Source organism: Salmo salar, chromosome ssa05, assembly GCF_905237065.1.
Source record: "Salmo salar chromosome ssa05, Ssal_v3.1, whole genome shotgun sequence".
In the NCBI taxonomy this organism is placed as follows: Eukaryota; Metazoa; Chordata; class Actinopteri; order Salmoniformes; family Salmonidae; genus Salmo; species Salmo salar.
Genome location: NC_059446.1, coordinates 47,929,780 through 47,954,648, shown reverse-complemented (window position 1 = coordinate 47,954,648; position 24,869 = coordinate 47,929,780). Strand labels below are relative to the sequence as shown.

At 42.5% G+C, this 24,869-nt stretch overlaps 1 protein-coding gene across 24 annotated transcripts in view; it reads left to right on the top strand.

The window, feature by feature from the left end:
- The window catches only part of LOC106605011 (transcription elongation factor A protein 3), a 35,299-nt gene extending 10,696 nt beyond the window's left edge, over positions 1-24,603 (top strand). For 2 of the 24 annotated variants that reach the window (XM_014200212.2, XM_045718291.1), the window contains 20 exons: positions 3,831-3,893; positions 4,160-4,265; positions 4,364-4,472; positions 4,588-5,031; positions 5,114-5,257; positions 10,824-10,910; positions 11,207-11,296; positions 12,416-12,547; positions 12,744-12,812; positions 14,302-14,358; positions 14,718-14,828; positions 17,049-17,117; positions 19,766-19,828; positions 19,991-20,065; positions 20,179-20,339; positions 20,540-20,596; positions 20,798-20,952; positions 22,764-22,910; positions 23,198-23,269; positions 23,397-24,602. In XM_014200212.2, the coding sequence (XP_014055687.2) occupies positions 3,831-3,893; positions 4,160-4,265; positions 4,364-4,472; positions 4,588-5,031; positions 5,114-5,257; positions 10,824-10,910; positions 11,207-11,296; positions 12,416-12,547; positions 12,744-12,812; positions 14,302-14,358; positions 14,718-14,828; positions 17,049-17,117; positions 19,766-19,828; positions 19,991-20,065; positions 20,179-20,339; positions 20,540-20,596; positions 20,798-20,952; positions 22,764-22,910; positions 23,198-23,269; positions 23,397-23,405 (2,220 nt within the window). In that variant the 3' untranslated portion in view covers positions 23,406-24,602. Of the gene's footprint in view, positions 1-3,830; positions 3,894-4,159; positions 4,266-4,363; positions 4,473-4,587; positions 5,032-5,113; positions 5,258-10,823; positions 10,911-11,206; positions 11,297-12,415; positions 12,548-12,743; positions 12,813-14,301; positions 14,359-14,717; positions 14,829-17,048; positions 17,118-19,765; positions 19,829-19,990; positions 20,066-20,178; positions 20,340-20,539; positions 20,597-20,797; positions 20,953-22,763; positions 22,911-23,197; positions 23,270-23,396 lie in introns of all 24 variants that reach the window. The other 22 variants (XM_014200214.2, XM_014200219.2, XM_014200215.2 and 19 more) reach the window with 22 other exon arrangements.
- The last annotated feature ends 266 nt before the right edge of the window (positions 24,604-24,869 follow it).

Sequence of the window (24,869 nt, the reverse complement as noted above, 5' to 3'; positions counted from 1 at the left end):
GTGTTTATGGTTAGGTACATTGGTGCAACGACAGTGCTTTTTTCGCAAATGCGCTTGTTAAATCAACACCCGTTTGGCGAAATAGGCTATGATTTAATAATAAATTAACAGGCACCGCATCGATTATATGCAACGCAGGACACGTTAGATTAACTAGTAAAATCATCAACCATGTGTAGTTAACTAGTGATTATGTTAAGATTGATAGTTTTTTATAAGATAAGTTTAATGCTAGCTAGCAACTTACCTGGGCTTCATGCTGCCCTCGCGTAACAGGTAGTCAGCCTGCCATGCAGGCTCCTCGTGGAGTGCAATGTAAGGCAGGTGGTTAGAGCATTGGACTAGAAACCGGAAGTTTACAAAAACGAATCCCCGAATCCCCCCTGAACAAGGCAGTTAACCCCCGTTCCTAGGCCGTCATTGAAAATAAGAATGTGTTCTTAATCTGACTTGCCTAGTTAAATAAAGGTGTAAAAACAAAAAAAGGGCCAAATCGGTGGCAAAAAATACCGATTACCGATTAATCGGTCGACCTCTAGTCTGAACCCCGCCCTGTGCAACTGGGTCCTGGACTTGCTGACGGGCCGCCCCCAGATGGTGAATGTAGGAAACTTCACCTCCACTCGGCTGATCCTCAACACTGGGGCCCCACAAGGGTGCGTGCTCAGCCCCCTCCTGTACTCCCTGTTTACCCATGACTGAGTGGCCAAGCACGCCTCCAACTCAATTATCAAGTTTGCAGACGACACAACAGTAGTAGACTTGATTACCAATGATGACAAGACAGCCTATAGGGAGGAGGTGATGGCTCTGGGAGTGTGGTGCCTGGAAAACAACCTCTCACTCAACGTCAATAAAAAACAAAGGAGATGATCGTGGACTTCAGGAAACAGCAGAGGGTGCACCCCCCCCCATCTACATTGACTGGACCGCAGTGGAGAAGGTGGAAAGTTCCTTGGCGTATACATCACTGACAAACTGAAATGGAATACCCACACAGACAGTGTGGTGAAGAATGCACAACAGAGCCTCTTCAACCTCAGGAGGCTAAAGAAATTTGGCTTGTCACCTAAAACCCTCACAAACTTTTACAGATGCACAATTAAAAGCATACTGTCGGGCTGTATCACTGCCTGGTACGGCAACTGCACCTCCCGCAACCGCAAGGCTCTCCGGAGGGTGGTGCGTGCGGTCTGCCCTCCAGGACACCTAAAACACCCGATGTCACAGGAAGGCCAAAAAGATCATCAAGGACATCAACCACCCGAGCCATTGCCTGTTCACCCCGCTATCATCCAGAAGGCGAGGTCAGTACAGGTGCATCAAAGCTGAGACCGAGAGACTGAAAAACAGCTTCTACGTCAAGGCCATCAGACTGTTAAACAGCCATCACTAGCACAGAGGCTGCTGCCTATAGGCATAGACTAGAAATCACTGGCCACTTTAAGGAATGGAACACTAGTCACTTTAATGTTCTATACTATTCTACTGTGTCTTAGTCCGTTCCGCTCTGACATCGCTCGTCCATATGTATATAGTCTTGATTAATTCCTACTTAGATTTGTGTGTATTGGGTATATGTTGTGTAATTTGTTAGATATCACTTGTTAGATATTACTGCACTGTCAGAGCTAGAAGCACAAGCATTTCGCTACACCCGCAATAACATCTGCTAATCACGTGTATGTGACCAATAAAATTTGATTTGATATAGATTAGGAATAACAAAGGTCCAATTATCGAACCCTGTGGCAGGATGTCTTGACCCTGGTTGATGCACAGCAGTTAGCATAAACAAATTGTTCTCTATCATAAACATAACTATGTAACCAATTATATGCATAATCATGATCAAACCATAATCATGATCAAACCATAATATTGCAATTTAGAAAGTAATATTTCATGATCAAGCGCTTTGGATAAATTGAAAAAGATGCCAAGAGTGTATTCATTATTGTGTAGTCGTTTTTTATGAAAACCATATTGGTGCTCATATAGAATACAGTGTTGATTTAAACATTCTCTTCTACACCAATTTTGTAGGAATTTTGAAAAACATGGTAGTACAGATAATGGGAGATCATTTGTAAAATATCTTGGATCCCCAGATTTATAGAGGGGATAACTTTAGTAACAATACCAGTTTGCATAGATTTGGTGAAGATACGTTAGAGGCTCAATAATCGAGGAAGACACTGATTTCACCAGAGGCACCAATCTCATCATGACCTGCTGCTGATATCTTTAAGTTACCAATTACCTCCATTATATCAGGAGGATCAAACTAAAACGGAGAAGGGAAATGTCCCTTAATATCATCCAAGGGATTTCCATCAGTTTTCTCTATTTTCTTTGAGATAGAGGAACCCACATTAACAAAAAAAGTTATTAAAATCACATTAAATCAGGATCACTATAAGTCTTATTTCCAACAATAAATTGAGATGGGATAGTTGTAGATTACTTTTTGTTATTCAACAGTTGATTGATGATTTTCCAAGTTGACATTATATTATTTAAGGATTCTTGGAATTTGTTAGTAAAATATATTTTAGGGGATGTCTGAAGTAGGTACATTTGTTCTTGTACCTTTTGTGTAAAAAAAATGTTGCATCTGCAAAAGTTCACTTCAGTGCCGTCACAGACTGGTCTTCCCTGGTTGCCTGACTTTGCTGAGACCCCTGTCACCATTTGATACTGCTCAGATGAGGCATGACAAACAATTACCTTGGTGTACATTCATACATTATATTATCCAAGAATAGAATCAATTGTTCAATAATTTAAATTACCATTATTCCCAGATCCCAGAATGTAGACTACCCATGAACTCAAGATGGAACTTTGTATTCATTCATTGATTGTTATAATATACTGCAAAATTCACCTGAGCTCCCTAGACTGGTCTTCCCTGGTTCCCTGTCACCTGTCACCATCTGATACTGCTAAGACATGATGAGAATAGTGTTGTGTACTAACTGCACCATGACAGTGAAGCCTCTAGAGCTGTTTATTATTGTCAGTGTGAAAAGTAGGGAATTACCTAGGGAAACTGACATATCAATAACGTTTCATTGCTACTGTATACTGACTGTTGGGGAAAAATAATATCTTAACGTTAGCCAACTTTTGGCTGGCTCTAATGGTACATCAACTGGCGAAAAACGAGCCAAGTTAATTTACTTCTGTTGAAACGAGACAAAACAAAAGCTACAAAACATTTCTGCCCAACAGCTGTTAGATATTGCTACCTGACAGGTAGCTTGGCTGAACTGGCTGTGGTAGCTACTAGCTAGCTAGGTAGCTAGCAAGCTAGCTAAATTAGTTCATTCACTTCAGACAGAACTTAAGTCGAGAGGGGATGAAACATTAGCTAACATTACATGTCAGTTACAGTACTATCTCAGCTCTGGTAATAAATACTTTTTTTCTGTTAAGTCAAACAGCAGTTACCTTGCCAGCTACATCAGTCAAATAAAGAGTAGCCAGTTTCTGCTCTGCTTGCTTTTACAACTCAGGAAAAAAAGCACAACACACACATACAACAGCTGCCTCTGTTCGCACGCTCTGTTGTCTCCGCACGGTCCTAAATCCAGCTGGTTAAAACCACCAAACAGCCTACCCGACCACTGAGTCGTCATCACAATGCAATGATAAAACTGGGGGGTAACAAAAATGCTATTTCAGAATGAGGGGGGTCATATCTCCCCCGTCCCCAGTGAAAGTTGCACCCCTGGTACTATATATGTAATGAAAATAAATATTTCTGCTCCTCTCCCTGTTGGCTACAACTTCTAATACCATCATCTCCATGTTTGTGTACATAGGAGGGTGCCCTGGACCTGCTGAATGAACTGAAGGGCTTCAACATGACGCTGAAACTTCTGCAGGTAGAGGACCTGCAACAGGAATATCCCACTCACCTGTTATGTATTATTTAGGTGTACAGAAGTTCAATATTTTAGGCTACTTCTACATTCAACATTAAATATTATCAAATGCATGGGGAATACAGTGCAGTCAGTGCAATTTCCCCACAAACAGGGAATGGATTATATAGTTATGCCTACTCCAAATGATGTGTGAACTCATTATAAAAGTGTAAACTCATTATTTCAAGGATCACATGCCACAAACCATTCTCTCCGCTGAATAGGAAACGAGGATCGGCATGTCTGTGAATGGAATCAGGAAGCACTGCACAGACGACGAGGTCGTTTCCCTGGCCAAGATCCTCATCAAGGACTGGAAGAGACTGTTGGGTAGGATTGTAGGAGACTGTTTTTTAGAAAGTGGAGCTGTCTGGAGTTGTGTTTTACAGTATGTAGAGACATCATTTTCAACCCTCTTTGCCCCCTAGATGCTGCACGTACTCAGAGTACTGAGAGGCCCAATGAGATGAAGAATGGGGTTGACTCCAACAAATCCACAGGGTTCCCAGTCAGGTCCCCCTTAGAGAAAGACACCAGGTAGGTGCATACATACACACTCACTCAAACCATTGCCTGCGTGTGAAGGCAAAAATGTAAACATAGAAAAGGGGAAGATGCGGTATCTGGTGTGGTCTGTGTTTTTTTGCTATAGTCACAAGAGGCTGGATGTTTCTGATTCAGATCCTGAATCTGAAAAGAAAGAATACTCTGACAAACGGCGAAAAGAGAAGCACAATGTTGAACATAAAAAAGACGAGAGAGCTGTTGACCTTAAAAAGGAGCGATACACAGAGGCATTCAAAAACAAACGGCATGCAGAACAATCCAAAAATGGAAAACATACAGAAGATGCCAGAAAAGAAAGACATGTAGAACACTTAAAAGAACCCAAAAAGGAGAGACACTTCGAAAAATCCAGAAAAGAAAGACATGTGCAAGAACCCAAGAATGAGAGCCACACAGACGAACCCAGAAGGGAGAGTTACAAAGATGAACTGAGAAAGGAAAGACACACAGAGGAATGCAGGAAGGAGATACCAATGTATGAACCCCCACAAGAGAGACCTGAGGAAAACCACAGACAAGGGTTTGAGAGGTGAGAGGTGCCTCTGTTAATTTGATTCCATACAGTCTAGAGAGGACAAGGGCTGGGCCTCAGGGATGTGTTGTGTTTTCAGGAGAAGCGTCTTGGATGATCTTTACCCCTCTTGTTACTCTCCTCCTCGGCCCCCCCGACCACCCCGTCTTCCTCCCCTTGTCAGACGTATGTCTGCGGAGGTGAATAAAGGGGTGAAAAAAGAGGTGAAGAAGGAGAGAGAGAGGTCAGGATGGATAGATACTCTGGTGTCAATGCATGGAACTTTTCTGAGAAGACTGTATTACTTTCAGATGCTTTGGTGATTTACCGAATGAGTGGTTTGTACAGATATAAGGGTATAGTTTGAGATGTTTATATTGGAAGCCCTTGAGATGGATTGCACACTAACCTTGTTGTTTAACTGAGTTGTTCGTACAGCATACCACTGGGCACATCACGTAATTTCAACGTGGAAATGTGGGTAATATTTGGTGGAGACATTGATCCATGAGATTTCAACCTTTATTCACCCACTCAAAAAGTCAGCCGGAAGTTTGTTGAATTACTAATGCGTTATCACTATGCTTGCAACCATCTAAAAGCATATCTCAATTCCAGTGGGAAAACAATGTTAGATTATTGATTTAGTTCTCATTTAAATGTGTTATCAGTGTGCTTTCAACCATTTTAAAAGCACAACAAAGTTCAAAAGGGGAAAACAATGTCAGGTATTCATACTTAATGTTTTATCACTGTGCTTCATCTAATTGCACTACCAAATTACCTGGATTGCAGTTGAGATAACATTAAAAGTACATAGTGCAAGTGTTCAATGCTGTAGAGATTCTGCACAGATTATTATAGCAATTGTGAAGACCTCCACAGAACTGCAACCTTTGCACGCTTTCTTGAACATGCACACTTTCTATGATTACATAAGAAGACATTTATAGTAACAGTAGGCTAACCTCAACATGTGGCCATAGATGTGTTACTCATCGTAGCCCTCGGTGGAATGGGTGGAATGTTATTAATATTTTTCATCATTAATAAACAAATAGAATTATATATCCGGTGTTTCTATGTCAAACGGGTTTGTTATATTTCAGTCTTCTGTGATGTAATATTGGGATGCAAACTACACATTTTTATACATTTTATACATCTACAGTTGAAGTCGGAGGTTTACATACACCTTAGCCAAATACATTTAAACTCAGTTTTTCACAATTCCTGATATTTAATCCCAGTAAAAAATTCCCTGTTTTAGGTCAGTTAGGATCACCACTTTATTTTAAGAATGTGAAATGTCAGAATAATAGTAGAGAGAATGATTTATTTCAGCTTTTATTTCTTTCGTCACATTCCCAGTGGTTCAGAAGTTTACATACACTCAATTAGTATTTGGTAACATTGCCTTTAAATTGTTTAACTTGGGTCAAACATTTCGGGTAGCCTTCCACAAGCTTCCCACAATATGTTGGGTAAATTTTGGCCCATTCCTCCTGACAGAGCTGGTGTAACCGAGTCAGGTTTGTAGGCCTCTGTCACGACTTCCGCCGAAATCGGTCCCTCTCCTTGTTCGTGCGTCGGCGGTCGACATCACCGACTTTCTAGCCATCGCCGATCCACTTTTCATTTTCCATTGGTTTTGTCTTGTCTTCCATCACACCTGGTTCCAATTCCGTCAATTACATGTTGTGTATTTAACCCTCTGTTCCCCCCCATGTCCTTGTCCGTAATTGTTTGTTGTCAGTGCTTGTGCACGTTATGTTCTGGTGTGCGTCGGGTTATGTACCCATTTATTTTCATTGTTCTGTATCCAGTGGGTTTTGATGATTAAACTGAGCCGTTTGAAACACAGTTTTGCTCTCCTGTGTCTGACTTCTCTGCCGCCAGTACGCACCCCTGACAGAATTACGGACCACTACGATGTAGTCAGCAGGAGCAGGTACCACGGAATTAGGGGTGGAGGAGCACGCAGCAATGCTCCAACATCTTGGCACCGTCATGGACCGCGTTGTCCAGACAATGGACCGCTGGGAGAGACAGGGAGTTCTTCCAGCGCCTCCACCAGCACAACCGGGGTCTCCACTGAGCGCCCCTCTTCATCCTGGTTCCAGTGGGATTTCGTCTCTCAATGCACCAGAAATACAACGGGAAGGCTGCGAACTGCCAGGGGTACCTTCTCCAACTGGACCTATACCTGGCCACCATCCACCCGGCTCTGTCGGGTCGTGAGAGGGTGTCCGCACTCGTCTCGTGCCTCACCAGGAAAGCCCTCGAGTGGGCCAACACTGTATGGAGAGAGGGAGATGCGGCGTTGGACCAGTTTGAGGAGATCACACGCGGTTTCCAGGCAGTCTTCGATCATCCGCCCGAGGGTCGAGCGGCGGGTGAGCGCCTCTTCCATCTAAGTCAGGAGACGAGGAACCCTGGCTGCCGGCGCATGATGGAACGACAGGGCCCTGATCGACCATTACCGCTGCAGTCTGCGCTAGGACGCTCTCGGGAGTTGGCCTGCAGAGACACCACCCTTATGTTTGACCAGCTGGTGGACCTGTCCATCCGGCTGGACAACCTGCTGGCTACCCGCGGACTTTCAGATCAGGGTCTGGTGGTTCCATCCCCCCGCACCCCCTCTCCGATACTTATGGAGCTGGGAGGGGCGGTGCGCAGGGAGACCGGAGGGGGTTCCAGCTCGTGCACCATCTGTGGCCGCAGAGGTCACACTGCCAGTCGGTACCGAGTTGGTTCCTCTGGGGATCGAGGTAACAGACAGGGCGCTCTGGCGTCACCCCAGGTGAGCCGGCACCATTCTCACCCAGAGTCCTCTGTTGCTTATATGTTTGTCTATGTTACCTTTTCTGAGTTTTCCCCACATTCCCAGCATAAGGCGCTCGTCGATTCAGGCACAGCTGGGATCTTTATAGATGGAGCGTTCGCTTATAGTTTAGGGATCCCCATTGTTCCCGTGGCTGTGCCCTTCCCCGTTCACGCCTTAGATAGTCGACCATTAGGGTCAGGTTTGATCAGGGAGGCCACCACTACTCTGGGCATGGTGACGCAGGGGGGGAGAGAATTAGTCTCTACCTTATTGACTCTCCTGCGTTTCCCATGGTGCTAGGCCTACCCTGGTTAGTTTGTCATGACCCCACTGTTTCTTGGCCACAGAGGGCTCTCACGGGGTGGTCGCTGGAGTGCTCAGGGAGGTGTTTAGGGGTTTCCGTTGGTGCTACTACGGTGGAGAGTCCAGACCAGCTCTCCACCATGCGCATTCTCCCTGAATATGCCGATTTGGCTCTCGCCTTCTCTAAAAAGAAGGCGACTCAATTACCACCCCATCGACGGGGCGATTGCGCGATAAATCTCCTGGTAGACGCTGCACTTCCCAGGAGGCACGTGTATCTCCTCTCACAGGCGGAGACGGAGGCTATGGAAACATATGTCTCCGAATCCCTGCGTCAGGGGTACATTTGGTCCTCCACTTCACCCGCCTCCTCGAATTTCTTTTTTGTGAAGAAGGAGGGAGGTCTACACCTGTGTATTGAGTATCGGGGTCTGAATCAGATCAATGTATAGCTACCCGCTACCACTCATAGCCACAGCGATTGAGTCAATGCACGTGGCGAGCTTCTTCACGAAACTAGATCTCAGGAGCGCTTACAACCTGGTGCGTATCCGAGAGGGAGACGAGTGGAAGGCGTCTTTCAGTACCACCTCAGGGCACTATGTGTATCTTGTCATGCCGTACGGGTTGATGAATGTGCCATCAGTCTTCCAAGCCTTTGTAGACGAGATTTTCCGGGACCTGCACGTGCAGGGTGTAGTGGTGTATATTGATGACATTCTGATATACTCCGCCACACACGTCGCGCATGTGTCCCTGGTGCGCAGGGTGCTTGGTCGCCTGTTGGAGCATGACCTGTACGTCAAGGCTGAGAAATGCTTGTTTTTCCAGCAATCTGTCTCCTTCCTAGGATATCGCATTTCCACATCAGGGGTGGAGATGGAGAGTGACCGCATTTCAGCCGTGCGTAATTGGCCGACTCCCACCACGGTAAAGGAGTTGCAGCGGTTCTTAGGGTTTGCCAACTACTACCGGAGGTTTATCCGAGGTTTTGGTCAGGTAGCGGCTCCCATTACCTCACTGCTGAAGGGGGGCCCGGTGCGTTTGCAGTGGTCGGTTGAGGCGGACAGAGCTTTTAGTCACCTGAGGGCTCTGTTTACCTCGGCTCCCGTGCTGGCCCATCCGGATCCCTCTTTGGCATTCATAGTGGAGGTGGATGCGTCCGAGGCTGGGATAGGAGCGGTGCTCTCTCAGCACTTGGATACGCCACCGAAGCTCTGCCCCTGTGCCGCCTTCTCGAAGAAGCTCAGCCCGGCGGTGCAAAACTATGACATGGGGGACCGGGAGCTGTTGGCTGTCGTCAAGGCCTTGAAGGCGTGGAGACACTGGCTTGAGGGGGCTAGACACCCTTTTCTCATCTGGACTGACCACCGCAATCTGGAGTACATCCGGGCAGTGAGGAGACTGAACCCTCGCCAGACAAAGTGGGCCATGTATTTCACCTGTTTTGTGTTTACCCTGTCCTACAGACCAGGCTCCCAGAACGTGATTTCTCCCAAGGATGAACCTGACTTGTGGAGGTCTCCAATTCTTTTCCTGAGGTCTTGGCTGATTTATTTTCCCATAATGTCAAGCAAAGAGGCACTGAGTTTGAAGGTAGGCCTTGAAATACATCCACAGGTACACCTCCAATTGACTCAAATGATGTCAATTAGCCTATCAGAAGCTTCTAAAGCCATGACATTTTCTGGAATTTTGCAAGCTGTTTAGAGGCACAGTCAACTTAGTGTATGTAAACTTCTGACCCACTGGAATTGTGATACAGTGAATTATAAGTGAAATAATCTGTCTGTAAACAATTGTTGTAAAAATGACTTGTGTCATGCACAAAGTAGATGTCCTAACCGACTTGCCAAAACTATAGTTTTGTAACAAGAAATGTGTGGAGTGGTTGAAAAACGAGTTTTAATGACTCCAACCTAAGTGTATGTAAACTTCTGACTTCAACTGTATATATCTGACATGGTACAGGTGCCTTCTTTTTTTTTAAGCCCATAACCGTGTGTGAGGTGTATACCTTTGTTTCAAAGTAGATTTGAAACACTCTTTGAAACACTCGGTTGAATAAATACTGTTAACTTAACTAGGCTATTTACTGAATTACAAAAGTCATATTGAATTGTTTGGTTGTCAACACAGTCAAATATCAACATTTAAAGGATATATATAATGCTTGGACCGTTTCATCTGAGCCACTGGCCTAATCCTATTCTTTTAACTTTTTATTTTTTTATTTAGTTGGAGACGTGAATCCAACAAAATGCCTTAATTTGTCGACAAGTAAATATGCTATTTACTGTATTGCAGAAGTGATATTGAATCGTTTGATTGTCAACTCAACCAAATATCAACATTTGAACATCAACATGTGTATTTTGTGCCACTGACTTAGTCTGGCTTTATTTCCAGTTTGTTTACAAATTAATAATTGATATGTTGGATTAATTTCTCCATTTCAACCAAGAATCAAAGTTAAAGAATACAACTAAATCAGTTTGTGCCCAGTGGGTAGTGAGTCGGAGAGTGACTTACCCAGCACCCACTTCTGCATGGTGCACGGTGTGATCATGGTAAATTGTGCATGCTTTCCTTAATCATTCGATTTGTGCTAGTTGTATTAGTTCTGGAAATAATTTTTTTCTTCTCAGATTTCATTTTGAATATTTCGATTTCCATTCAGGAGAGATTCTTCAGACACTCTGTCTCCTTCTCATCCTCGTCCTATCCCTCCGTCCAGACGTCCCTCAGTGAAGGTGAAGAAAGAGAGGTCAGAGGGCATGCTGTTTGTGAATAGACTGAGTTGTGTACTATGGTCCATAGTTTGTGTTCGATCATCACCTACCTCTGTTTTATCAGACACAGTGAAAACTGCCCTGAAATCCCTGTTTTACTGTTTGTTTTGTTATCATAGGTTAAACATTATACAGCACAGCAAAGTCAAAATCATTGCAACTATGTGCATGTTCTTCCTTTTTTGATGAAAACTGTCAGCGATACACAGAAAATGACTATACAGTTTTCAGAATCGCAATAGATTATTTAGTCTGTTGGTTTTTCATTTAGGAAAAAAGCTCCTCCTGACCCTAATTCCCCGCTTCCTCCTCTTCATCCTCGTCCTTCTATGCCCACTGCAGCAGAGGTCAAGAAGGAGAGGTTAGAGTCAGCTTCTCTTCTCTCATAATCTAGATTTATTTCATAAGACATATTGGACTACAGTATAAATTGTGCGTCCTGTATTATACTTATGCTAAAATGTATATTTTATTCTACTTTATGTTCGTTCGTATTCTTATCTTTTATTACTTATTGTTGTTGCATTGTCGAGAAGCAACCTGCAAACAGTGATGGAAAAAGTACGTAATTGTCATACTTGTGTAAAAGTAAAGAGACTTTAATAGAAAATGACTCATGTAAAAGTCACCCAGTAAAATACTACTTGAGTATTTGGTTTTAAATATACTTAAGTATCAAAAGTAAATGTAATTGCAAAAATATACTTAAGTATATTTACTTGGGGTGGCAGGTAACTTAGTGGTTAGAGTGTTGGGCCAGTAACCGAAATGTTGCTTGATCGAATCCCCGAGCTGACAAGGTAAAAATCTGTCGTTCTGCCCCTGAACAAGGCAGTTAACCCACTGTTCCCCGGTAGGCCATCATTGTAAATAAGAATTTGTTCTCAACTGACTTGCCTAGTTAAATAAATAAAACAGTTATCAAAAGTTGAATTATACATTATTTCAAATGCTCTTGTATTAAGCAAACCAGACAGCACCAATTTAAAAAAATTTTTTAAATAATTTAACAGATACCCAGGGGCACACTCCAACACTCAGACATGTGAAGCTATTGTATTTATTGAGTCTGCCAGATCAGAGGCAGTAAAGATGACCGGGGATGTTCTCTTGATAAGTGTGTGAATTGGACCATTTTGCTGTCCTGCTAAGCATTCAAAATATAATTACTTTTGGGTGTCAAGGAAACTGTATGGAGTAAAAAGTATATAATTTTCTTTAGGATTGTAGTGAAGTAAAAGTAACAGTTGTCAAAAATATAAATAGTAAAGTACAGATACCCTCAAACTACTTAAGTAAAAATACTTTAAAGTACTACTTAAGTACTTTACACCACTGCCTGCAAGTAAGCGTTTCGTTGGATGGTGCATGTGTATCCCCTATATACGACTAATAAAACTTGAAACATGAGTGTGCTAATATAGTATTGATAGTTATGATGAATAGTAGTGATGATTTGAAAATAATGTTTTACATTTAGAAAAGAGCCTCCACGGATTTCTGTGGTTAGAAAAGAGCCTCCGGACCCCAATGCTCCATTTGCTCCTCTTCCTCTCCATCTCCATCCTCCCCCTCCTGTGAAGCGCCCGTCAGTGGAGGTCAAAAAGGAGAGGTCGCTGTTATGTTGCATGGTTGTTTTTTTGTGTGGTTACTTTTGAGTGTCGGCAATGTTTGTTCTCTGTGACATTATTGAACTGCTCCTATTGACAGATATGCTTAATGGATTCTATTCATTTCGATACAATGCATTTTTGTTGCTTTTCCTTGTGAAGTTTCAAACATCACTTTCTTTGCTGTTTGCTACCCAGAGAAGAGTCGTCAGATTACAAACCCGTTTCTCTGAAGGTGACGTCATCTGACCATGTGAAAAAGGATAGGTCTGGGATCTGTAAATCATACTACCTCATTCATGTTGAGTGTGCTCAATTGTGTTTAGCCTTTTCAGTACATGTTCCTAATATCATGATAAATATAGTATTCAACAGTCAGTTAATAGTTCCTGTTATATAGTGCCTTCGGAAAGTATCCAGACCCCTTGACTTTTTACACATTTTGTTAGGTTACGGCCTTATTTTAAAATCAATTTTTTTCTCTCATCAATCTACCCCATAATGATGAAGCAAAAACGAGTTTAGACATTTTTATTCAGACCCTTAACTCAGTACTTTGTTGAAGCACCTTTGGCAGTGATTACAGCCTCGAGTCTTTTTGGGTATGACGCTACAAGCTTTGCACACCTGTATTTGGGAAGTTTCTCCCAGTCTTCTCTGCAGATCCTTGGAATGGGAGCGTCGCTGCACAGCTATTTTCAGGTCTCTCCAGAGACGTTCGATCAGGTTCAAGTCTGGGCTCTGACTGGGCCACACAATGACATTTAGAGACTTGTCCCGAAGCCACTCCTGCGTTGTCTTGGCTTTGTGCTTAGAGTCGTTGTCCTGTTAGAAGGTGAACCTTCACCCCAGTCTGAGGTCCTGAGTGCTCTGGGGCAGGTTTTCATCAAGGATCTCTCTGTACTTTGCTTCGTTCATCTTTACCTCGATCCTGACTAGTCTCCCAGTCCCTGCCGCTGAATGGCTGGATGGTGCCAGGTTTCCTCCAGACGTGAGCTCTGTCAGAGTGAACATCGGGTTCTTGGTCACCTCCCTAATCAAGGCCCTTCTCCCCCGAATGCTCAGTTTGGCCGGGTGGCCAGCTCTAGGGAGAGTCTTGGTGGTTCCAAACTTCTTCCATTTAAGAATGATGGAGGCCACTGTGTTCTTGGGGACCTTCAATGCTGCAGAAATGTTTTTGTACCCTTCCCCAGATCTGTGCCTCGACACAATCCTGTCTCGGAGCTCTACGGACAATTCCTTTGACCTCATGGTTTGTTTTTTGCTTTGACATGCACTGTCCACTGCAGGACCTTATATAGACCGGTGTGTGCCTTTCCAAATCATGTCCAATCAATTGAATTTACCACAGGTGGACTCCAATCAAGTTGTAGAAACATCTCAAGGATGATCAATGGAAACAGGATGCACCTGAGCTCAATTTCGAGTCTCATAGCAAAGGGTCTGAATACTTATGTAAATAAGGTATTTTTGTTTTTAAGTTTGCAAACATTTCTAAAACCTGTTTTCGCTTTTCCGTTATGGGGTACTCTGTGTCGATTGCTGAGGAAATTGTTTTATTTAATCAATTTTAGAATAAGGCTGTAACAAAACAAAATGTGGAAAAAGTCAAGGGGTCTGAATACTTTCCGAAGGCACTGTATTTATCATGACATTCTGTAAATGCGGATGATGATAATGATGTAATTTTGTTAAATTAGATTAAGATTATTATGACAACAGTTGCAAAGCACTGCTAACCGTTCTTTGTTTGCAGAAAAGACTCCGATACCAAAGTGCCCCAAAAAACATCAGTTGATGCCAAGAAAGAAAGGTTGGCAAGCCATAGTCCACAGGTGCATGCATAATTATACACTGCACGTGGGCCTATGTGCTTGTTGAAGTTGAATCCCACTGACATGAGTTGTGGTTGTGTATTTGGTGATATTAGAGAATTGTTTGTTAACCCCTTCATTGGAGCAGAGGTCTTCATAGGGAAATAATATATGTGGGCATATTTGTCAGCAAAGCATATTTGTCAGTGCTTTGCCACCTTGTGATCTTGTCTGCCCTCTGCTGGTGAGGCTGTTTGATCAAGCATGCCTGCTTCCTGAATGCTGTGTGCTTTTTGCCAATCAGCTATGGCTGCAATACATGCAAATGTTACATACATACAAATGTTTCCTGTTTCAGAAAGGATTTGTCAGATTCCAAACCAAAACCTGCTAAAAGGCAGAGTCTGGACTCCTCAGATTCCAATCCAAAACGTTCTAAAAGGCCAAGTCTGGATGGCAAGAAAGACAGGTCTGCATAAGCAGGATCATATTCTATACACAGTAATTGGTGGATGTAGTGAACTTCACTCTAAAAACACTTATTGACCTCACTTTTAAACCTGTATGATGTGAACTTTGAAGGAAAATAATTAAATAAATATTTTAATTTGTAAAGCTTTTCTCACACCCAAGGCACTGAAAAAAATTATTATAATAAAAGCAGAAAACAATCAATGCTATGTACAGGTGTCGTCCGATCCGGTGAACATAATTAACATAGGTCATTGAAAGCTTTTCTGAACAGCTCAGTTATTTAGATGTGCCTTAAGCAAGGCCAGAGGCTGCAGCCCTGACAGTGACTGGAAGCTGGAAGTGCGTTCCACAGCCGAGAAGCCGCACCACTGAAAACCCTGCCACCCATAGTTTTTTTTGTCTGCTGTGGGACTGCTGAAGGGATATGGACCTGTAAGAGCGAAGGGAGTGTGAGGTCAGACCGATAGTTGGGTCCAGAGTTGTGGATAACTTGTTAGGTGTGGATTCTAAAGTCAATGCATGAGCATTTGCGGAGCCAGTGGAGGTTGAACAGCACTGGAGTGATGGCGGCAGGGTAGCCTAGTGGTTAGAGCGTTGGACTAGTAACTGCAAGGTTGCAAGTTCAAATCTCCGAACTGACAAAGTACAAATCTGTCGTTCTGCCCCTGAACAAGGCAGTTAACCCACTGTTCCTAGGCTGTCATTCAAAATAAGAATTTGTTCTTAACTGACTAAAGGTAAAATAATAATAATAATAATGTGCTCATGGGGGAGTTGTGGGTGAGGACACATGCAGCACAGTTCTGGACATATTGTAGGCACGTGTCAGATTTGTCAACAAACAGGGTATTACAATAGTCCAGATGGGATAAGATAAAGGTGTGGATGAGTTGCTCAGCTGGAGGCTGTAAAAGTATAACACTTTGATGTGGGCCTCAAACGAGCGCTGACTGTCAAATATCACATCCAGATTGCGAACCTCACTGGAGGGGAGGACCTTGACACCATCAATATTGAGGCTGTAGCTGCTGATTTAGTCGATGATGCGAGTGCCACTCAGGACGACCTCTGTCTTTTTGAAGTTTAACTGCAGGAAACTCCGCTGCATCCACACTTTGATGTCCTACAGGCAACTGACAAGGAATGCAGTGTTTGTGGAGATATACAGCTGAGTGTCGTCAGCATAAAAGTTAAAGCCCAGTCCATGTTTCCCAGTGGCAGCATGTAGATCCAAAACAGTAGTTGCCCTAGGACCGAGCCTTCAGGGACCCCCTGGCGGATCAGTGAGCTTAGGACCTGAACCAGTCCAGGACAGTGTCTGACAGGCCCAGTTGCTTCTCCATGCGGTCCAGCAGAATGGCATGGCTGACCGTGTTAAATGCTGCACTGAGGTCCAGCAGTATGAGGATGCTGGCAGCCCCAGAGTCCGCATTCATGAGGAGGTCATTGGTGACCCTTACCAAGGCAGTCTCTGTGTTTGAAACCAGACTGGAAGGGCTCAAGTAGGTTGTGAATGGCAAGATGTTGTTGGAGTTGGCTAGACATAGCACGTTCGAGGACCTTACTCAGGAAGGGCAGGTTGGAGATAGGCCTGTAGTTCTGGAGGTTGTCAGGGTCAGATCCAGGCTTTTTAAGTACTGGTGTGACTGTGGCGAGTTTGAGCTGTGGAGGGACACATCCAGTGGTGAGGGACTTGTTAATGATTTTCTGTGAAAAAAAGGCTCCAGAGCAGGTAACTAGGTCTTGACAAATGAGGTGGGGATAGGGTCAAGTGAGCAAGTGGTGAGCCTCATTGTTCTAACCAGCTTGGTTACATCAGCTGCAGTGACTGTGGTGAACTTTGAGAACCTTGACTCGGGGAGCGTAGGACTGTGTAGATCAACTATAGGGGCTGGAGAGGACAGGCTGGTGTCATTGATGTTTTCAATTTTGCTTTGGAAGAAACAAAGGTATTGATTGCACCGTTCTGGGGAGGCTTAGGTAGCAGAGTTGTTCACAGGTTTAAGGAGCTTGCTCACAGTAGACAACAGTACCTGGGAGTTACCACTGCTGTTGCTGATCAGTTGGGAGTAGTAGTAGCAAAATGGTCAAATGAAAGTAAAAACAGGATATCATTTAAAGCTTTACCTCGTCACTCAACATCTAACACTCACTCAGATGAACCGACAGCAGTGTCACAAGATGACATGTTTTCCTCTCTCTCGTGTTGTTGTAGAAAGGACTCCACTGACTCCAAGCCCAGCCATTCTGTGAAACGTCATTCGACTGACTCCAAATCAGACAGGTAGGTACTGGCTCTCATTCAGATTCAATACTATGACTGACACTTCTCTGGTCATTACTGCTAAATGCCTTAATACCCAGTGGGCAAAGTACATCCGTCAGCAACTAGTTTTAATTGACATTCGATTGAATAGCCAAATAACGTGACATCAATATGAAATCTACATTACAAGCGAAAAGTGGTGGGAAAAGTACTCAATTGTCATACTTAAGTAAATGCTAGTAGATTTATTTTATTTTATGGACAGATGGGGGCACACTCCAACACTCACATCATTTACAAAATGCAGTATTTGTATTTAGTTAGTCCACCAGATCAGAGGCAGTAGGGATGACAACGCATTATAAGTGTGTGAATTGGACCATCATTCTGTTCTGCCTGAGCAAGTACTTTTTGGTACCAGGGAAAATGTATGTTAAAAGTGCTTATTTTCTTTAGGGATGTAGTGGATTACAAGTTGCCAAAAATATACTTAACAAAAATATAAAAGCAACATGTAAAGTGTTGGCCCCATGTTTCATGAGCTGAAATAAAAGATCCCAGAAATGTTCCATACACACAAAAAGCTTATTTCCCTCAAATTTTGTGCGCAAATTTGTTTACATCCCTGTTAGTGAGCATTTCTCCTTTGCCAAGATAATCCACCCTCTTGACATGTGGCATATCAATAAGTAATGATCATTACACAGGTGCACCTTGTGCTGGGGACAATTGAAGGCCACTCTAAAATATGCAGTTTTGTCACATAACACAATGCCACAGATGTCTGAGGTTTTGAGGGAGTGTGCAGTTGGCATGCTGACTGCAGGAATGTCCACCAGAGCTGTTGCCAGATAATTGAATGTTCATTTTTCTACTATAAGCCACCTCAAGTCATTTTAGAGAATTTGGCAGTACAACAAACTAGCCTCATTACCACAGACCAAGTCTCACCATGTGAGCTCAGGACCTCCACATCTGGCTTCTTCACCTGCAGGATTGTCTGAGACCAGCCACCCGGACAGCTGATTAAACTGTGGGTTTGCACAAAGGAAAAATTACTGCACAGAAACTGTCTCAGGGGAGCTCATCTGTGGCTCGTCGTCCTCACCAAGGTCTTCACCTTACTGCAGTTCGGCATCGTAACTGACTTCAGTGGCAAATGCTCACCTTCGATGGTCACTGGCACGCTGGAGAAGTGTGCCCTTCACGGCTGAATTCCGGTTTCAACTGTACCGGGCAGATGGCAGACAGCGTGTATGGCATTGTGTGGGCGAGTGGTTTGCTGATGTCAACGTTGTGAACAGAGTGCCCCGTGGTGGTGGTGGTGGGGTTATGGTATGGGCAGGCACAAGCTACGGACAACGAACACAATTGCATTTTATCGATGACCGTGACGAGATCCTGAGGCCTATGTCGTGCCATTCATCTGCCGCCATCACCTCATGTTTCAGCATGATAATGCACGGCCCCATGTTGCAAGGATCTGTACACAATTCCTGGAAGCTGAAAATGTCCCAGTTTTTCCTTGGCCTACATACTCACCAGACATGTCACCCATTTGAGTATGTTTGGGATGCTCTGGATCGACGTGTACGAAAGCGGGTTCCATTTCCCGCCAATATCCAGCAACTTCACACAGCCATTGAAGAGGAGTGGGACAACATTCCACAGGCCACACAACATTCCACAGGCCGCAATCAACTCTATGCGAAGGAGATGTGTCCTGCTGCATGAAGCAAATGATTGCCACACCAGATACGGAATTGTTTTCTGATCCATTCCCCAACATTTTTTTTTTTTAAGGTATATGTGACCAACAGATGCGTATCTGTATTCCTAGTCATGTGAAATCCATATATTAGGGCCTAATTTATTCATTTCAATTGACAGATTTCCTTAGATGAACTGTAACTCAGTAAAATATTTTTAATTGTTGCATTTATATTTTTGTTCAGTGTATAAATAGTAAAGTATAAATACCACCAAAAAACTACTTATGTATTTTTACTTAAAGGAAAACTCAAAATCAAGTTTTCAAGATACGTATCTTGAAAAATACAACAATCTGGCATCTTGAAATGTTGATTGCTGACATACAAACTATTTTGGGTCTACATCAACAATGGACTAAGAAATCTAGCCCGTATGATGGTTTTTGCATCATATGATGCTGCGTTTTGCAACTTTCAAAATACAGCAATTTTGAAAGTTCTGTATTTGCTCTATTCTAAATTGCTCTATTCTGAAACCAATCTGGCCTGTATGATGCATTTTGTGTCATATGATGTGGAACGCAGCGTCATATGATGCAAAATGGATCATATGGGCCAGATTTCTGTATTTTGAAGTTTCGTATCTTGAAAACTTGATTGTTGATATGCAAGATATTTTGGGACTATATCAACAATGGACTAATGAAACAAATACTAAAAGACACATTTTGGGGTGGAGTTTTCCTTCAAGTACTTTACACCACTGCAAGCGAGCCATGTCATTGCATTTTAGTTAAAATTTGGATGAAAAAAAGGTGTACTTTTTACACATTTTTGACAAAGTTGTCACATGGATTTTTTATTTTATTTGTTGAAATTACATTGAATCAATCAGTGGGTAGTAACCCCCTTTTCTCGCTTTCAAATCATTCCTCATTTACTACCTCTCTTTAGGAGGGACTCTGTGGATTCCAAGACTAGCAACTCACCCTCAGCTAAGAAGCTCTCTAGTGAGACGTAAGAGGGCGCCTTTCTTATGCAGATAGAAAAGCAAATTTCCTTTTCTTATTTATTTTACTGCTTCATTAAGGCCTTTTTATTTACTTTGCATAATGGAGCACATTAAGATAAGGATGTTAGTTCACTCCCTTGCTTTTTCTGTCTCTGTGTTTGTTTCAGGAAAGAATTTCATGGCTCCAAGTCCTCTCACCCTGGCCCTCTGCAGAGAAAGTCCTCAACGGACAGTATTGAACGGTACCCTTTTTAACTGGAAAATACTATCTACTGTACTACTGAAATAAATATGGATCAGATTTTAAACTCGTGATTGACGTATATGCTGTCTGGCTTGTGTATACGATGACCAGGAGAGGGAAACCAGAGATGCCAAAGATCCCCACCACCCCCACCAGTCCCATGTCCCCCTCCTTCAGCTCAGCAGGGGTTCCCCTGTCCCCTTGCCTTGCCACTGGAGAAACCATCAGGGACAAGTGCATCGAGATGCTGGCTGCTGCTCTACGTACAGATGGTGGGGAAAAGACCAGCCACTAACTGAATGACTCACAGAGATAAAAGAGATCAATCTACACATAAAGTGACTCATTCAATGCACATTCATTCACACATACCGTACAGTATGGAAATTACTAATGGTTACATTACACACAGCTTGATAGATTTTGTAGATGAAAAGGAGGAAACGTAATACCCTCAGTTTTATCTCCTCAGACAACTTCAAAGAATTTGGGACAAACTGTGACTCCATGGCAGCAGAGATTGAAGATCATATCCTTTTAAATCTGCATGTGTTTCTGAAGTATTTTACCAATTTGGGTTGGTTTTAGGTTGCAGTGTGTTTGCAGAGCTGCCATTTGCTCTCTTGGCTTTGAATATAACAAATGTTATATTTGTTTGTTCTTTTATTGTCACCGTTAGATATTTCAGTCAGACGGTGATGAAAGCTTCCTTAACTATCCTCCGCTGCACATATTTACACGGAGATGGGATCCACAGATATGAAGTATAAAAACAGGGTGCGGAGCCGCATCAGCAACCTGAAGGACCCCAAAAACCCTGGACTGCGGAGGAACGTCCTGGCTGGAGGCATCGAGCTGAGACGCTTTGCCATCATGTCTGCTGAGGTACGGTAAACTTCTGTCATATCAACCCATGACCCACCCCTGCCTCTAACATATTCCAAAGATGTCGTACCAAAGAGAGAGAATCAAGAAAGTCAAACACCTACCAAAATATTGAGTAGAGTTGACAAATTTCCCTCAGAGATTTTGTCTATCTATCTACATTTGAAGTCGGACGTTTACATACACTTAGGTTGGAGTCATTAAAACTAGTTTTTCAACCACTCCACACATTTCTTGTTAATAAACTATAGTTTTGCCAAGTTGGTTAGGACATCTACTTTGTGCATGACACAAGTAATTTTTCCAACAATTTTTTACAAACAGATTATTTCACTTATAATTCACTGTATCACAATTCCAGTGGGTCAGAAGTTTATATACACTAAGTTGACTGTGCCTTTAAACAGCATGGAAAATTCCAGAAAATGATGGCATGGCTTTAGAAGCTTCTGATAGGCTAATTGACATCATTTGAGTCAATTGGAGGTGTACCTGTGGATGTATTTCAAGGCCTACCTTCACATTCAGTGCCTCTTTGCTTGACATCATGGGAAAATCAAAAGAAATCAGCCAAGACCTCAGAAAAAAAATTGTAGACCTCCACAAGTCTGGTTCATCCTTGGGAGCAATTTCCAAACGCCTGAAGGTACCACATTCATCTGTACAAACAATAGTACGCAAGTATAAACACTATGGGACCACGCAGCCGTCATACCGTTCAGGAAGGAGACACGTTTTGTCTCCTAGAGATGAACATACTTGTGCAAAAAGTGCAAATCAATCCCAGAACCACAGCAAAGGACCTTGTGAAGATGCTGGAGGAAACCAGTACAAAAGTTTCTATATCCACAGTAAAATGAGTCCTGTATTCACATAACCTGAAAGGCCGCTCAGCAAGGAAGAAGCCACTGCTCCAAAACCGTCATAAAAAAACAAGACTATGGTTTGCAACTGCACATGGGGACAAAAGAGCGTACTTTTTGGAGAAATGTCCTCTGGTCTGATGAAACAAAAATAGAACGGTTTGGCCATAATGACCATTGTTATGTTTGGAGGAAAAAGGGTGAAGCTTGCAAGCCGAAGAACACCATCCCAATCGTGAAGCACGGGGGTGGCAGCATCATGTTGTGGGGGTGCTTTGCTGCACTTCACAAATAGATGGCATCATGAAGGAGGAAAATTATGTGGCTATATTGAAGCAACATCTCAAGACATCAGTCAGGAAGTTAAAGCTTGGTCGCAAATGTGTCTTCCAAATGCACAATGACCCCAAGCATACTTCCAAAGTTGTGTCAAAATGGCTTAAGGACAACAAAGTCAAGATATTAGAGTGGCCATCACAAAGCCCTGACCTCAATCCCATAGAAAGTTGGGGGCAGAACTGAAAAAGTGTGTTCGAGCAAGGAGGCCTACAAATCTGACTCAGTTACACCAGCTCTGTCAGGAGGAATGGGCCAAAATTCACCCAGCTTATTGTGGGAAGCTTGTGGATGGCTACCTGAGACGTTTGACCCAAGTTAAACAATTTAAAGGCAATGCTACCAAATACTAATTGAGTGTATGTAAACTTCTTACCCACTGGGAATGTGATGAAGGAAATAAAAGCAGAAGTAAATCATTCTCTATACTATTATTCTGACATTTCTCATTCTTAAAATAAAGTGGTGATCCTAATTGACCTAAGACAGGGAATTTTTACTGGGATTAAATGTCAGGAATTGTGAAAAACTGAGTTGAAATGTAGTTGGCTAAGGTGTATGTAAACTTCTGACTTCAACTATATCTATCTATCTAATCTATCTCTAATCTAGGAGATGGCTAGTGATGAGCTGAAGCAGTTGAGGAACAATCTGACTAAGGAGGCCATTAGGGAACACCAGCTGTCCAAAACCAGTGGTACCATTTCTGACCTGTTTCAGTGCAGCAAGTGCAGCAAAAAGAACTGCACCTACAACCAGGTAAACATACCATACTCTGCATACACACCCTATTCTGCTTATTACCAAGTATATATTGTATTTTACTTAAACAGATACGCACGGCTCACTGCACTGAAAACATACATATGCTCTACATACTGACCCAATATCAGTTTTATTTTGTTCGCTCTACCAGTTCCAGTTCACACAGTGAGATACAGTGGAGACAGCCTGTGCTGTTGAATGAAAGCTGCCTTCTTATTTCTTGGTGTGTGTGCGGGTGTGTGTGTGTGTGTGTGTGTGTGTGTGTGTGTGTGTGTGTGTAGATGCAGACCCGCAGCGCTGATGAGCCTATGACTACTTTTGTTCTGTGTAACGAGTGCGGGAACCGCTGGAAGGTGAGACAGTTCCCTCACCAGTTCAGATAAAGCCCAGCACATACAGTGGTGTCTCTGAGGCATAACAATGGTCCACAGACATAAATAATCTATACATTTTCTAATATTAATTTGTTTTCTATTCCAGTTCTGCTGATGTGGCCCAGCTCCAATGACGATGTTGCAGACCACATTTGTCTATGAGGGGTTATAATGTTTAGCAATGAGTAATTTTACAAAAATGAATACTTACGATTTATAATTGACTTTTTAAGATGGGCTCCCGAGTGGCACAGCGGTCTAAGGCACTGCATCTCATTGCAAGAGGCGTCACTACAGTTCCTGGTTCAATTCCAGGCTGTATCACATCCGGCCGTGATTGGGAGTCCCATAGGGTGGCGCACAATTGGCCCAGTGTCGTCCGGGTTTGGCCGGGGTAGGCCGTCATTGTAAATAAGAATTTGTTCTTAACTGACTTGCCTAGTTAAATAAAGTTTACATTTTAAAAATAATAATGATAAATTAATGGGAGTTGAAAACATTTCTGTAAGAGGCAGGGGTTGAGAGTCTCCAGATTGATGGCAGTGTCATTTAATCTGTCCTGGTTGAACACAGGTAATTCAATGGTGCTGAGGATATGCAGCAGCCTTTTATGAATTTCACAGACAACAAAAATGCATCTTACATTTTTTTTTAATATTCTATTTAAATCTGCAAAGACCACAGAACAAATCAGAAATACAGTATGAAAGCTTATCATGCAACCCATTTCAGTTAACACATATTTATTGTTAATATCTCAAGCCCCAACTTCTGAGGTTTTATTGTCACCGTTTGGTCTTCAGTTTGAGCTTCAGGGAATAATATAATTCATTTTTCTAGATAAGTTAAAGACCAAAAAACAATTTGTCATTTGTGGGTTTCGCTCTGACATTTCAAAAGAGCAGCTAAAATGTCTATAAATATTTATGAATAAGTGGAGTTGGTTACTTTCATATGTACAGTATAATATATAAAATAGTAATAACATATTTGCCTACATATTGCTTTGCAGCATAATTGAATGAGTAAACAGTATTGAAATTATGCTAATTTATCAGAAATTATATAATTATCAAATTGTGTTTGAACAACAGGTGAAATGGAATGTCAATATACTGTACCACTAAGAGTAGCCACAAGATGGTGGGGAAGAAAACTGTATCCTGTAAGAGCACCCACTTGCAAATGACATATCATTTAGAGAGTGAATGTTATTTACAGTACCAGTCAAAAGTTTGTACACACCAACTCATTCAAGGGTTTTTCTTTACTTTTGCTATTTTCTACATTGTAGAATAATAGTGAAGACATCAAATCTATGAAATAACACATATGGAATCATGTAGTAAACCAACAAAAATATAAACATTTAGTAGCCACCCTTTGCCTTGATGACAGCTTTGCACACTTGGCATTCTCTCAGCTTCATGAGGTAGTCACCTGGAATGCATTTTAATTAACAGCCGTGCCTTGTTAATTTGTTGAATTTCTTTCCTTCTTAATTCCTTCAGTTGTGTTGTGACAAGAAGGTCAGTCAATATGGAAATTTCAAGAACTTTGAAAGTTTCTTCAAGTGCAG